We start from the raw sequence: 16,426 nt of genomic DNA, 5'->3' as shown, positions 1-16,426 counted from the left end.
CCTCTTCTGTGGCATGTCCAGCCTTAACTCTTCTGTGGTAGGTCCAGCCTTAACTCGTCTGTGGTAGGTCCAGCCTTAACTCTTCTGTGGTAGGTCCAGCTTTAATTTTTCTGTATTAGGTCCAGTCTTAACTTTTCTGTGGTAGGTTCAGCCTTAACTCATCTGTGGTAGGTCCAGCCTTAACTTTTCTGTGGTAGGTTCAGCCTTAACTCATCTGTGGTTGGTCCAGCCTTAACTTTTCTGTAGTAGGTTCAGCCTTAACTCATCTACGGCAGGTCCAACCTTACTTCTTCTCTGACAGGTCTTGCCATACTTCTCCTGGGACAGGTCTTGCCTTACCTCTCCTGGGACAGGTCTTGCCTTACCTCTTCTAAGTCAGGCTCTGCCTTATCCCTTCTGTGGCAGATTCTGCTGTACCTCTCCTGCAGTAGGTCCTACCTTACCTCTTATACGGTAAGTCCTGCTTTGTCTTTCTTGGGGACAGATCATGCCTCTCTTCTACTGGGGCAGGTTCTGTCATATCTCTTTTGGGACAGGTCCTTCCTTACCTCACCTGTAGTAGTTCCTGCCTTATATCTCCTGTAGCAGGTCCTGCCTTATCTCTCCTGTAGTAGTTCCTGCCTTATCTCTCCTGTAGAAGGTCCTGCCTCATCTCTCCTGTAGCAGGTCCTGCCTGTGAACATAGCCTGGCCATGTTACAAGACGTGTCCGGGCCGCTTCTTATATTTACTTATTCCTGGGTAAACATATGAGTTAATAGTTATTAATACACCTAGACAAGTATAATTTATTCTAGAAATGAAAAGGATATTACTTTTCAAGTTGTGTGCTTCGTAAGAAACGAAATGTGTTAAACGATGACTGGATGGTAAGAGGGCGTTATGTTAAGTGTACGCAGGTCTGAAAGTCTTTATGCCCTGGGCACACTCACTATCGTAGACCAAAATAAATCTTTGGACGGACGAACAAAAAGGCACAATACCGTGATTGGAACAATACACAAATAACCCGCACATAAGAAAGAGAAGCTTACGACGACAATTCAGTCCGACTTGGACCATTTACAAAGTCTCTCTCATATGTACTGGTTATTTGTATATACATCTTTGGATACATGTTATCTACCTGTAATCAGTCCATAGGTTCCTGTGGAACTTACATGTTGTATACAATGAAAATAAATCAAATTAAACAAATGATTAAAGCTGATTTAGCACTTTTCTTTTCACATTTTTGAGTCAACTTGAGAATGTTAGAAGCTGGTAGCATCTTCGTAGACCCGAGGGGACTGTCTCTGATGAATAATTCAGCCTGTGTTTATGTCACCATTTTAAAAGACTTCTGGTAAATATTAAACCAGATAATAAAACTCTCAGTGGCTGGATAGTTTATTGTAAATATATTATTGTATGGATATTGTTAACAGAAAACGGGGCGAGTGAGAGAGAACGATTTTAACAGTAACACCCAAAATTATGGTGAAATGTCTAAGATTAAAATAAATAACTTTAGATACAATAATTAGCAATATATTTAATTCTCATACATATTTCAAGATAAAATAAAAAATAACATTATATATATATATATATATATATATATATATATATATATATATATATATATATATATATATATATATATATATATATATATATATATATATATATATATATATATATATATATATATATATATATATATATATATATATATATATATATATATATATATATATATATATATATATATATATATATATATATATATATATATATATATATATATATATATATATATATATATATATATATATATATATATATAGATTTATATATATCGTGCCGAATAGGCAAAAGACCCGGGCCGGGAGAATACCGGCGAATAATAAAAAAAAAAAAACATAGGCAGAACTTGCGATCTTGGCTTAAATAGCAACGCTCATCTTGCCATACAGGACAAGTGAAAATTTGTGTATGCAATAATTTCGCCAAAATCGTTCTGAACCTAACGAAAAAAATACATATCACTGTGTTTCTTTAGTATTAAATTACTGTAAACAAATCTAAAACATATATACTTGGGTTAGGCTAAAATAAATTGTTCTTGTTAAAATAAGGTTAGGGGCTCTGGTGGCCTGGTGGTTAACGCTCTCGCTTCACACGGCGAGGGCCTGGGTTCGATTCCCAGCCAGAGTAGAAACATTGGACGTGTTTCTTTCCACCTGTTGTCTATGTTCCCCATCAGTAAAATGGGTACCTGGGTGTTAGTCGACTGGTGTGGGTCGCATCCTGGGGCGTTGACCCCCGGAACTCTCTCCAGGTAAGTTTTCTAAGATTCTTTTGGTGCAAAATTAAATTTTTTTACATTAACATTAATGAGAAAAATATATCTTTAAACGTATAAAAGAAAATTTTAGAAAGGATTTAATTTTAAATGAGTTCTTGCCAATTGACCAGTTTTACCTATTCGGCACGACATACATATTTATAAGCTTAGAGTTCACGTAATGTTTACATTAGGGACTAAAATACCCTGGATTTTAATGACTAGGTAGCAGGATATATATTCATCGTGAGGTGTATATCTCCCAGTGTATATATGATGAAAGTTTACCTTAATCCCTGTTTTAGGGATTAAAATATTCTTGATTCGTGGTGAATAGATGACATGCAGCCTTAGTGACCCTCATGTACTCGATAGATTTAAAACCCAGAAAAACAACCAAGCTGATCTTGATTAACCTTACTGACCCTCATGTTGACGGCATCCAGTCTAATAAACTAAGTGTAACCTAACCCACTAACTGTTACAAGTTTCTCCATGATATGAGACACAAACCTCTGTCTTGTGTGAGCTATCACCAGTGATGTAGTGAAGAGTTGTAAAGGCACAGAGGAACTTGTTTTGTGTACCTTTATATGAGTTCACAGAGGTAGAGCTGAAAATATCATGAAGTAATGCTAGCTGGATGAGAGTACAGGAAAAACACATCTTGAAATATCTGTTAGGTAGAACACAAGGGGGGAGGGGGAAGATAGTTAGGGACGGCACATAGAAGAGTCAGGGAGGACACACACAGAAGACACTCAGGGAGAACACAGTCGCAGGAAACACTCAGGGAGGACATAGACATAGAAGACACTCAGGGAGGACACAGAAGACACTCAGGGAGGACACAGAAGACACTCAGGGAGGACACAGAAGACACTCAGGGAAACACAGACACAGAAGACACTCAGGGAGGACAGAGGCACAGAAGACAATCAGGGAGGACACAGACACAGAAGACACTCAGGGAGGACAGAGGCACAGAAGACAATCAGGGAGGACACAAATACTGAGGGAGGGCACAGACACAGAAGACACTCAGGGAGAACACAAACACTGAGGGAGGACACAGACACAGAAGACACTCAGGAAGAATACAGACACTCGGGGAGAACACAGACACAGAGGACATTCAGGGAGGACATAAACACAGAAGTCACTCAGGGAGGACAAAGACACAGGAGGCACTCAGTAAGGACATAAACACAGAAGACACTCAGGGAGGACATAAACACAGAAGACACTCAGGGAGGACACAGACACAGAAGACACTCAGGAAGAACACAGACACAGAAGACACTCAGGGAGGACATAGACATAGAAGACACTCAGGGAGGAAACAGACACAGAAGACACTCAGTAAGAACACAGACACAGAAGACACTCAGGGAGGACATAAACACAGAAGACACTCAGGGAGGACAAAGACACAGGAGACACTCAGGAATGACATAAACACAGAAGACACTCAGGGAGGACATAGACATAGAAGACACTCAGGGAGGACATAAACACAGAAGACACTCAGGGAGGACACAGACACAGAAGACACTCAGGAAGAACACAAACACTCAGGAAGAACACAGACACAGAAGACACTCAGGAAGAACACAGACACAGAAGACACTCAGGGAGAACACAGACACAGAAGACACTCAGGGAGGACACAGACACAGAAGACACTCAGGAAGAACACAAACACTCAGGAAGAACACAGACACAGAAGACACTCAGGGAGGACATAGACACAGAAGACACTCAGGGAGGACATAGACACAGAAGACACTCAGGGAGGACATAGACACAGAAGACACTCAGGGAGGACATAGACACAGAAGACACTCAGAGAGGACAAAGACAGAGGAGACACTCAGGGAGGACATAAACACAGAAGACACTCAGGGAGGACATAGACATAGAGGACACTCAGGGCGGACATAGACACAGGAGACACTCAGGGAGGACATAAACACAGAAGACACTCAAGGAGGACATAGACACAGGGGACACTCAGGAAGGACATAAACACAGAAGACACTCAAGGAGGACATAGACACAGGGGACACTCAGGAAGGACATAAACACAGAAGACACTCAGGGAGGATATAGACATAGAAGACACTCAAGGAGGACATAGACACAGGAGACACTCAGGAAGGACATAAACACAGAAGACACTCAGGGAGGACATAGACACAGGAGACACTCAGGAAGGACATAGACACAGAAGACACTCAGGAAGGACATAAACACAGAAGACACTCATGAAGGACATAGACACAGGAGACACTCAAGGAGGACATAAACACAGGAGACACTCAGGAAGGACATAGACACAGGAGACACTCAAGGAGGACATAAACACAGGAGACACTCAGGAAGGACATAAACACAGAAGACATTCATGGAGGACATAGACACAGGAGACACTCAGGAAGGACATAAACACAGAAGACATTCAGGGAGGACATAGACACAGGAGACACTCAGGAAGGACATAAACACAGAAGACATTCAGGGAGGACATAGACACAGGAGACACTCAGGAAGGACATAAACACAGAAGACATTCAGGGAGGACATAGACACAGGAGACACTCAGGAAGGACATAAACACAGAAGACACTCAGGGAGGACATAGACACAGGAGACACTCAGGAAGGACATAAACACAGAAGACACTCAGGGAGGACATAGACACAGGAGACACTCAGGGAGGACATAGACACAGGAGACACTCATGAAGGACATAAACACAGTAGACACTCAGGGAGGACATAGATACAGGAGACACTCAGGGAGGAAACAGTCATTACAAACGCCCACAATTCTCATCGTAAACATTCTGATGAAAACAATTTCGTATTTTCAATGGGGCTTCATGTCACCTACTAGCCACCATATCCTCCTCCATAACCTCCTCCATAACCTCCTCCATAACCTCCTCCATAACCTCCTCCATAACCTCCTCCATAACCTCCTCCATATCCTCCTCCATATCCTCCTCCGTAACCTCCTCCATAGCCGCCATATCGATGCCTATGTCGCCTTCTATATCCTCCGTATTTCTTGCTTTTCTTCCAATATTTCTTTAGCTTCTTCCATATCGACGGGTCAGGATCAGCGACGGGGTCAGCGACAGGGTCAGCGACGGGGTCAGCGCTGACCGAAGTGAGCACTGCTGTCAGCACCAGCAGGAGACACATCAACAGACACGCCTGACGGAGATAGAAACACAGTCACAAGTTACGAAGACAAAGAAGAGACTGAGAGCAGTGTCTGGCACCATCACGGCTGGCACCATCACGGCTGGCACTGCACTCACAATACGTTCTAAATACCACACAGATATTATTTTTTTTCCACTAATCTTGTGTGGGTCGTTCAGCACGGTGAGTGAGTGAGAGAGTCGATCCTCCATCTGGTAACCGCAGTTCGATCTCAGATTTTTCAGATTGTTATATTATTATTAACCATGTTAGTTTTTGTTGATTCTAAAGCTTCACGAGACACAAATACTCACGAGCTTCATTTTGTGATGAATAAACTCTGTTGTTTACACTGGATGCTCGTGTGAGAAGGTGTATATGATGTTTACTCAGGGTGTTGTTTACACTGGATGCTGCTGTCAGATTGTCTGTCGGTCGTCCAGTTCTCTTTTATATATACGGTGCGATTATCTTGGGCGTGTCATGTGTGGAATATTGTCCACAAATGTGTGTGCTTAACACTGATTCACCAGAGAGTATCGACCTTACGTCAGGTGTGACCGTGACGCACAGCGAGCTAGTAAAACAAATAAAAGTTCCACCCATGTTGTGGATGTGGAGGCCAGCGACAACCGCAGGAGCAGCGACAACCGCAGGAGCAGCAACAATTGCAGGAGCAGCAACAACCGCAGGAGTAGAAACAGCAGCAGCAGTAGCGGCAGCAGCGGCAGCAGCGGCAGCAGCGGCAGCAGCGGCAGCAGCGGCAGCAGCGGCAGCAGCGGCAGCAGCGGCAGCGGCAGCCTCTACTGCTGGAGTAACAATGTGTCGCCTATTGCTCAGAGAATATAGACATTGACAAAATAAAGCACTAAGTCCAGACGACACATCTTGGGATTTGAAGTACTGTGAAGTAGACTAAATTAGTCTACTTTCAATTATTCAATTAAAATGAGGTAAAGTGGAGGATAAAGGAAAAATGACGAATGTTGTGGAAATATTTAATTCGAGAACAGAGTAAATCCTTTAGAGTTCTTAACTATAATAATAATAATAATAATAATAATAATAATAATAATAATAATAATAATAATAATAATAATAATAATAATAATAATAATAAATAATAATAATAATAATAATAATAATAATAATAATAATAATAATAATAATAATAATAATAATAATAATAATAATAATAATAATAATAATAATAATAATAATAATAATAATAATAATAATAATAATAAATCTAACAAACAAAAGTTGCTGAGAAAAACATTAGAGATAAATAACTAAAAAGAAAAGTACATGAATCAATAGGAATCCAAAAATTTGCAAAACGATATTTAGTTAAGTTTTTGTTTTTGTAAATCTTATGTGGAAAATGTGTTGCATTCATAACATTGTCAAAAATATACCAGAATCTAATTGATGAAGAGATTGCATTTACTCAGATTTTTACACAACTCTTTTGACATAGTTATCCATGAAAATACTTTAAAATTAACGAAGACAACAGTGAAGTACAAATTATCTTAATGAATAAAAGACTTCATATTAAGTTGACGTCAAAAGCGAAGCGAAACAAAGACCAGCACTTGTTTCAGTGACCGTGTTATTCAATATAAATAATTTACCCGTGGGAATAAATTCCATAAAAACGGTCCATTCCAGCACCTATAAGTACCTCACACATACACATACACACACACACACACACACACACACACACACACACACACACACACACACACACACACACACGCGCGCGCGCGCGCGCGCGCACACACTCAAAGGTGGTCAGTCCCTCAACTTGAAGTTTATTCTCTATAAGGGTTACAATGTGGGGTTTACAGGTTTTGGGTATTGTGTGGTTTACATGTTATAAAATACTAATTACAGAGGGGGCCACTAGGACACCTAGAATAGCTAGGCATTTCGAGCAGACTTAGATTAATTCTTAACATTTAGTTTAGTTTAGCAATGCGAATGCTTTTGTTTTGGCACAATACAAAGTGTCTATATTGGAGTATCATAGGCAAACTTATGACTAGTTAGGATTTATTATTTTAAGATTAAGATTAGTATTTCTGGGTTTACAGTCAGTGGGTGAGTGAGTGTAATTGTGAACCACCAGGTGGTTTACATGTAGTTTGTTGTCGGAGTGGATCAGGGAGATAAGATATTTTCTAACTGTAGTTTTGAAAGTGATGAATGTGTCTGCAGTTCTAGAGTTTTCAGGTAGGGTGTTCCAGATTTTAGGTCCTTTGAAATACATTGAATTTTTGTAAAGGTTTAGTCAAACACGGGGAATGTCATAGAGATGTTTGTGTCTGGTGTTATGCCTGTGGATCCTGTCACAACTATCAAGAAAGCGTTTTAGGTCAAGGTTAATATTGGAATTTAAGGTCCTGCACAATAGTAAGTGTGGATGTTCTGAACAGGGAGTAAGTTTAGGTCTATGAAGAGTGATGGGGGGGGGTGTTGCCAGGGATGGGATTTAGTGATTATTCTTACTGCGGCTTTTTGTTGGTTTATTATTGGCTTTAGGTGTGTTGCTGCAGTTGAACCCCAAGCACAGATAGCATAGGTGAGGTATGGATATATAAGTGAATGGTATAGTGTGAGAAGGGCAGTTTGCGGTACGTAGTATCGTATCTTGGAGAGGATCCCCACCGTTTTGGATACTTTTTTTGTTATGTGTTGGATATGGGTGCTGAAATTTAGGTTGCTGTCGAGATATAGGCCAAGGAATTTGCCCTCATTATGTCTGCCAATTAGAGTGTTGTCGATCTTAATGTTAAGTTGCGCCACACCTGCTCTGCTACCAAACATAATATAGTAGGTTTTGCCAGTGTTAAGCGTAAGTTTATTGGCTCTCATCCAAGTCGATATTTTGAGCAGCTCCTCGTTAACAATGGTGTTGAGGGTGGCAAGATTTGGGTGGGAAATGACATAAGTCGTGTCGTCAGCAAAGAGAATGGGTTTCAGGTGTTGGGATGTGTTTGGAAGATCATTGATGTAAATGAGGAAGAGCAGGGGTCCAAGGACACTTCCCTGCGGAACTCCAGTATCAAGTAGCCGTATTGATGAGGTTGTGTCTTTAATGGTGACATACTGATTCCTATTAGAAAGGTAGGATTTAAAATATGCAAGCGCATGGCCTCTTATACCATAGTGGTCAAGTTTGTGGAGTAGGATGCCGTGGTCTACTGGGTCAAACGCTTTTCTTAGGTCAATAAAAATTCCTAGCGGATATTCCTTATTTTCCAATGTTGTGTAAAGCAGGTCTAGCATTTTTATAATCGCATCATTAGTGCTTTTATTTTTGCTTTTATGTTTTGTGACGTTATAAATGAATATAGTCTCCTGTGCACGAGTTTCTCGAAGATTTTGGATAGCAATGGTAAGTTTGATATTGGCCTATAGTTGTTTACGTCTGTAGGGTCACCACCTTTATGTATTGGTGTAACCCTTGCTGTCCTGAGTAGTGTCGGGAAAGTGCTAGTTTCTAGTGACTTGTTAAAAAGTAATGTAATAGCATGCGAAAGGACATGGGCCGCTCACTTGTACAATAATGGTGGGACGTGAGACAGATTCCCCGAGTTATTTTTAACTTGGAGAAGAGTTCAGCTCCATGAAAATAAACTCTATTTCCACAAGGTTGTTGGGATGATTACATTATCTTCATTTCACTGGTACACCTGCTGCCTCTGTATTTGGCTGAAGAAACCTAACTGTGCCTAAACATTTCAACAATAAGGACACCCAACTGATGCACATGTGTCTCAACCATCATTAGAAAACGTTACAGTCCTGGAAGCTTGATCAAGTGATCAAGGTCCCAGGACCGAAACGTTTTGTAATTTCTCCCAGAGTTTGCTCACGTGTCTTTTTTGGGCAACATGTCGGTTTCAATCACCGAAGTATGTATCCCGACTTTGCCTCATTCAGTGCATCTGCGAGTGTAACCTGCATTGTTTTCAATTGCAAACATACGAGGATGAAGACAACAGTGTATGATTTCTCAACCACAGCTGTGGCTTCTGTATGCATATACTTGTACTACACATTTACCTGGGCATCTCAAACATTGTTACAAATGAATTGGCCAGATAAACTATTTCTTTATTAGTAGATCATAACAGAAAAAAAGTCTTCACCATAAGAAGAGCCATAAATAGATCTTTCAAACTTGCAGTGTTCGTAAGCTCAACTATTTGGGGAGAGAAATCTGCTGCACTCGTTTACGCTCGTTTAATTCGTTTGTCTTCATGGAAAGCTGCCAGATCCTTGATGCGTCTACACATAATAATCAGAAAGTGGAAACAATTAGTTTATTGAATAAGTGTTCTTCAATGATGCATTATACCGTAAGTAGGAGATACGATAACCACATAAGTAAATATGTAAGTAAATATATTCAAGTACAGGTACATATCAAAATATTTACATAAATTATCGTACAGAGGATCATATGTGTAGATTATCTAGGATAACCCAAAAAGAGTCAGGCAAAGTGATTTATTTCTACTGGGGCCCCTTGGTAACTGTATGACCATTAAATTATGCTAGAAACTGAAGAAAAATACAGGGCAACTGAGATGTCGCAATTTAAACCTACGACAAACAACGTAACCGCAAGGATGCTAAGTAGAATTTATACTCAAAACGAAGTTAACTACTGGAATGACAACGAACAAGAACTGAATAATTTAGTAAAATATATTATAAAATGAATAATGACGTAACACACACACACCAACCCTTTCGCTAACAAGCGGCATTCAAGGTAACTTAAATATAGACGATTTGCGGTGGCCCGCTCGCCCGAGGCTCGTGTAGAATGAATGAAGTGACGTAAGCCTCTGTTCACAGCAGTCTCTCAGTGAAGGAGTAATGTAGACGTAGTTCATAGCAGTGTCCCATTAGAAAAGCGATGAGCTTGAAAGGCATGTACAAGGAGTTCAGACCCACATGTGAGTGAAGAAATCAACTACAGGGAATTCACACCCATATAATATACACAATACAACTAACAGTATACAATGAACACAATAAAACATACGCTATACATCACACAGCATCCATCTTGCATCATAAAACATGATACAACGTATACAATACAACATCATACAATTAAATAAAATACATCATTGGAGGAGAGAGAGAGAGAGAGAGAGAGAGAGAGAGAGAGAGAGAGAGAGAGAGACTCTACCCTGAGACTCTGCGTCTGAGATCATTTATTCCCAGGATGACTCGTGTCTGGAACATTTTCGTATAGCATAATGACACCAACGAAATAAAAGTTAGTTGATCAAATGAAATTGCTGACCTACAGATGACTCCAACTTCATCCTGTTCCCTGTTTGTATGTTTCATAATAACACAAAGGCTTCCAAATGCGTTGATGTATGTAACAGCTCTTAGCTTGTAAATAAAATTATGAACTCTAACCTAACCTTGTAAAACCCTGTGTAAAAGAGAGAGAGAGAGAGAGAGAGAGAGAGAGAGAGAGAGAGAGAGAGAGAGAACAAACCAGCCAGGCCCCACCCACACATTTCTCCTCGCCTTAACCTTCTAATTTATCGTCTTTCTCTTATTTCTCTCCCACTTATTCACAGTTTTCTGACCCATGTTCACCCCTGCTATGGCTGACACACTCCCCTCCACATAATCACCCTTGTCTTCCCCTCAGAGGGTAAGTACACTAACCTTGGCACGCTTCTCACAACGCTACACTTTACAGTTAAAATAACAAAATATATAGAAATATTTCAGTGCTACGAAAAGTTTCCACTGTTGAACCAGACAAGACTAAGTACTCAGCCGTAGTCAGTATGGCTGAGTACTGAGTTCTGAGTACTCTGCCATACTCAGTATGGATAAGTACTGAGTACTGAGTGTATGTGTGTGTGTTTGTGTGTGTGTGTGTGTGTGTGTGTGTGTGTGTGTGTGTGTGTGTGTGTGTGTGTGTGTGTGTGTGTGTGTGTGTGTTTGTGTGTGTGTGTTTGTGTGTGTGTGTGTGTGTGTGTGTGTGTGTGTGTGTGTGTGTGTGTGTGTGTGTGTGTGTGTGTGTGTGTGTGTGGTTTGCCCAAGAGGTAACACCGGCACAGTGAGCACACACAAACGGACCACATAAACATAGTAACCATGACACCACAGTAACCATGACACCACATCACAACACAGTAACCATGACACCACATCACAACACAGTAACCATGACACCACATCACAACACAGTAACCATGACACCACATCACAACACAGTAACCATGACACCACATCACAACACAGTAACCATGACACCACATCACAACACAGTAACCATGACACCACAACACAAACAACGCAGAAACCAGGATCCCGCCTAGAACGCCGCCTCAACATTTGTAATGAAACAAATGAATCGGAAATAAAAATATGCTAGGCTCATTTCCTCTTAATATACAGAAAACAAATATATATATTAAAACTTTTTCCAGTTCTTTGCTAAGATTTTCCACAACAAACACTAACTGCTGCTAATAGATACACACAGGTTGCTCTATTTTTACTCTAAAAGTAAACATTTAAACCAGCGAATAAAGAATATATACACTTAGAGATGTATATTTCTCAATGTATATACAGTACATTGAGTTTACTTTATTCCTTCTGTGAAATTGACTGGTGTTAGACAGGTAAAATTCAACCTTAGATAAACTCATACAGTCCACAGATAGGCTTCAAACACTGCCAAACAATCAACTATCAGGTGATTGAATTTTCGGAGAAACAGATATGGGGAAGAATTCAAACTTAATTCTACCATCTGTGTTTGCCAGAGAAAACAATATATATTTTTTTTTTATCCGCACTTCCTTGATAATTGAGAAAATATTAGTTTGATTAGAAAAATTGATGAAAACGAACAGCGTATTTAGTTTAAAAATTGTGATGTTTATAAATTCTCCTCAAGAATATTGACGGGAGTAAAGAAATTGAAATTTTATCATTTAACAGGTTACGAAATGCGAGAACAACTCCACAGGTTACGAAATGTGAGAACAACTCCACAGGTTACGCAATGTGAGAACAACTCCACAGGTTACGCAATGTGAGAACAACTCCACAGGTTACGAAATGCGAGAACAACTCCACAGGTTACGAAATGTGAGAACAACTCCACAGGTTACGCAATGTGAGAACAACTCCACAGGTTACGAAATGTGAGAACAACTCCACAGGTTACGAAATGTGAGAACAACTCCACAGGTTACGAAATGTGAGAACAACTCCACAGGTTACGAAATGTGAGAATAACTCCACAGGTTACGAAATGTGAGAATAACTCCACAGCTACGAAATGTGAGAACAACTCCACAGGTTACGCAATGTGAGAACAACTCCACAGGTTACGAAATGTGAGAACAATGTGAGAACAGCTCCACAGGTGACTTAGATAACAACTCCACAAAAATGGAAAATTTAAAAGGACAGTTCAGAACTTTGAAGTAATTACCGACTAATTAGCTCAACTTTAATTGTCGATAAACTCTTAGGAAGCAATAATCTGCTGCTTGTTACTTCCTAGACACATCTCTGTCCGCGGCGCTGCTCAACAAAGTTTGAAAAATTTTAACAATGAGAAGGGAAGAAGACGCAATGGAAAACAAAGAAATTGAAGAAGAGGTGAAGAAGACGATGAGAAGGCTAGGAAAACACAAATACAAGTCTATAGGAGAACATTAATAATAATAATAACAATAAATCTTTATTTCTACAAATACATGTACAAGGTATACAGGTATAGCTGACATCACTGACATACTACTATATAGAAAGTCCCTTGTTATGCAGAGCATTTCGAACAAATTAGGTCAATTTTGTCCCCAGAATGCGACCCACACCAGTCGACTAACACCTAGGTAGCTATTTTACTGATAGGTGAACATGTACAACAGGTGTCTTAAGGAAACACGTCCTAATGTTTCCACCCATACCGGGGATCGATCCCGGACTCAGTATGTGAGCCGAGCGCGCTGGCAGTCGAGCTACGGGATAAAAATGGAGGACCAATGCAGCAGGCCTACTGGCCCATATAAGGCAAGTCCTTCTCAAAACTAACCATTCCCGACCACCTTTTCCCAAAGCTGCCTAAGAATATACCTGGATTATACCTGGAGAGGACTTCGGGGGTCAGCGCCCCCGCGGTCCGGTCTCAGGTACAACATAATAATGGAGCGAAAAATAAGAATGTAGGGTTGCTAGGGAAAGATTGTCGAGGTGGGATTCCATTAGTAAGTTTCCAGAGGCACGATTCCAGAGGTGAGGATGTAAGGCTCAAGAAATATGGTTTTAGAGGTGGTGTTCAAGAGGAAATGTCTCTTAAGGTGATGTTCAAAATATGTGAGAAATTTTAGAAGTGATGTTTAAAAGAAGTGAAGAAAGGTTCCAGATGGGAGGTTCCAGAGGTGAATGTCAGTAAGTGGGGTTCCAAAAGTGAGGATCCAAAACCGAGGTTCCAGAATTGAGGTTCTGGAGGTGAGTTTTCAAACGTGAAGTTCCAGAAGGGAGATTTCAAAAGTGAAGTTCTAGAGGCGAGGTTCCAAAAAATAGGTTCCAGAGATAAGGTTCCAGAAATAAGGTTCCAAAAGCGAGGTTCCTGAGGTGAGGTTTCAAAAGTGAGGTTTCAGAGGTGAGAGTCGAGAAGTGAGGTTCCAGGGAGAGGTTCCAAAGGTAAGGTTCCAGAGGCGAGGTTCTAAAAGTGAAGTTTCAGAGGTGAAATTCCAACAGTTAGGTTCCAGAGGTCAAGTTTCAGAGGTGAGGTTCCAAAAGTGAGGTTCCAGAAGTGTGGTTCCAAAAGTGAGGTTTCAGAGGTGAGGTTCTAAACGCAGAGTTCCAAAGTAGAGGTTCCAGCCCCTCAGGCCAGTGAGAGAAAAACCTGTCGTGAGGAAGAAAAGTCCACCGTCCTCAGGTTGAACTCGTACGGTTGTCTAGTTGCAGAAGTCAGGAATTTTGCGTTTGGGTGCTTGTGTGTGTTGTGAGCGTGTTTGTATGTTTGTGTATCTATCCGTTTGGTTGTAAATAATATGGTAATACCAACCATCTCTGACAAAGGACACATGTATACAGTTCAGGAGATCTTTTAAAGGACACGTTTCACGCTCCTGGCTTCTTCAGTCCTAATACAGAGTAAGCTATAGCAGGTTATATTATACAGTAGACAGTGTAGGTGACCTGAAGCAAAATTGAGGTGAAGTGAGAGAAACGTCAAAAAGAATAAAAAGGCACAACACCATGACTGGAACAACACACAAATAATCCGCACATAAAAAAGAAAAGTTTACGACGACGTTTCGGTCCGACTTGGCCCTTTTACGTCCTTGTCCCCTCTCCTCTATATACTGGCTCCATCACTCTTTTGGGTTAGTGTGACATTGTAAATGGTCCAAGTCAGGCCGAAACGTCGTCGTAAACTTTTGTCTCCTATGTGCGGGTTATCTGTGTATTGAGAAACGTCAAACTGCAGAAAATAATTTGGACAAATATATATATTTCTGCAACATATTTTCTGTAATGTGACGTTCCTCCTGCCTCACCTCACTCTTGCCTCAGGTCACCTGCACTGTCTACTGTATATTAACCTGTTTAAAAAATAAAATCGCACAGTACCGTGACTTGAACAATGCACAAATAACCCACATTATCAGAAAGAAAGCAGGCAGTTTCTCCAAAGTATTGGAGAGGACACAAGGAGCAGTAAATGGAGTAGACTCCAGAAGCATCAGTGGCAGGAGGAGAGGTACCAACTAGATTACTACTACGGGTATTTGTTTAGAGAAGAGGAGGTCCGAGGTTTAAGGAACGGAGGGTGTACTTAAGATTAGGGAAACTAGAAACATATTGAGGGCAAAAAAGAGAAGATTTCACAGGAGAAGAAAGTTTGGGAGAGAAGAAAACCCGTATAGCATGTAAGTAGGTTATGAAATCGGAAGGATAGCCAAGACGAGAGAACGAATTTGCGAAGGGAGGAAATCTCCGAGTCAACAAACTGATGGTCATAAATGCGAAGGACACAGATAAATAAATAACCAAGAACACTTTTCATGAGAGAGGAAATATGGTAAACAAGTAGTGAATGTACATGACACTGTGCATTGGCTTACGATAAAAGGAAAAAGAAAAGCCTGTGTGTATGCGCATGTGTGTACTCACCTAGTTGTGGTTGCAGGGGCTGAGTCACAGCTCCTGGCCCCGCTTCTTCACTGGTCGCTACTAGGTCACTCTTCCTGCTCCATGAGCTTTAGCATACCTCTTCTTAAAGCTATGTATGGTTCCTGCCTCCACTACATCACTCTCCAGACTTTTCCACTTCCTGACAACTCTGTGACTGAAGAAATACTTCCAAACATCCCTGTGATTCATCTGAGTCTTCAACTTCCAACTGTGACCCCTTGTTGCTGTGTCTTATCTCTTGAACATCTTGTCTCTTTCCACCTTGTCGATTCCTCTCAGTATTTTATATCTCGTTATCATATTTCCCTATCTCTTCTATCCTCCAGTGTTGTCAAGTAGATTTCCCTTAACCTCTCCTCGTAGGACATACCTCTTAGCTCTGGGACTAGTCTTGTTGCAAACCTTTGCACTTTCTTTAGTTTCATTACGTGCTTGGCAAGGTGTGAATTCCAAACTGGTGCCGCATATGGGCCTAACGTACACGGTGTACAGGGTCCTGAACGATTCCTTATTAAGATGTCAGAATCCTGTTCTGAGGTTTTCTAGTCCCCCATATGCTGCAGTACCTATTTCGTTGATGTACACCTCAGGAGATGTATCCTGTGTTATACTCACCCCAAGATCCTTTTCCTTGAGTGAGGTTTGTAGTCTCTGGCCCCCTA

The 16,426-nt window shown here is 40.7% G+C and overlaps 1 protein-coding gene across 1 annotated transcript; it reads right to left on the bottom strand.

Moving 5' to 3' along the window:
- Window positions 1–1,848: 1,848 nt before the first annotated feature.
- On the bottom strand, window positions 1,849–5,993 carry LOC138855078 (protein suex-1-like). The gene is made up of 2 exons (XM_070102141.1): window positions 5,855–5,993; window positions 1,849–5,549 (listed from the first exon to the last, which is right to left on the bottom strand). The coding sequence occupies exons 1-2, from the start codon at window positions 5,861–5,863 to the stop codon at window positions 5,223–5,225; spliced, it is 336 nt and encodes a 111-aa protein (XP_069958242.1). The 5' UTR covers window positions 5,864–5,993; the 3' UTR covers window positions 1,849–5,222.
- Window positions 5,994–16,426: the final 10,433 nt, after the last annotated feature.

This window comes from Cherax quadricarinatus, chromosome 5, assembly GCF_038502225.1.
Source record: "Cherax quadricarinatus isolate ZL_2023a chromosome 5, ASM3850222v1, whole genome shotgun sequence".
In the NCBI taxonomy this organism is placed as follows: domain Eukaryota; kingdom Metazoa; phylum Arthropoda; class Malacostraca; order Decapoda; family Parastacidae; genus Cherax; species Cherax quadricarinatus.
This window is presented reverse-complemented; position numbering and strand designations above follow the sequence as displayed.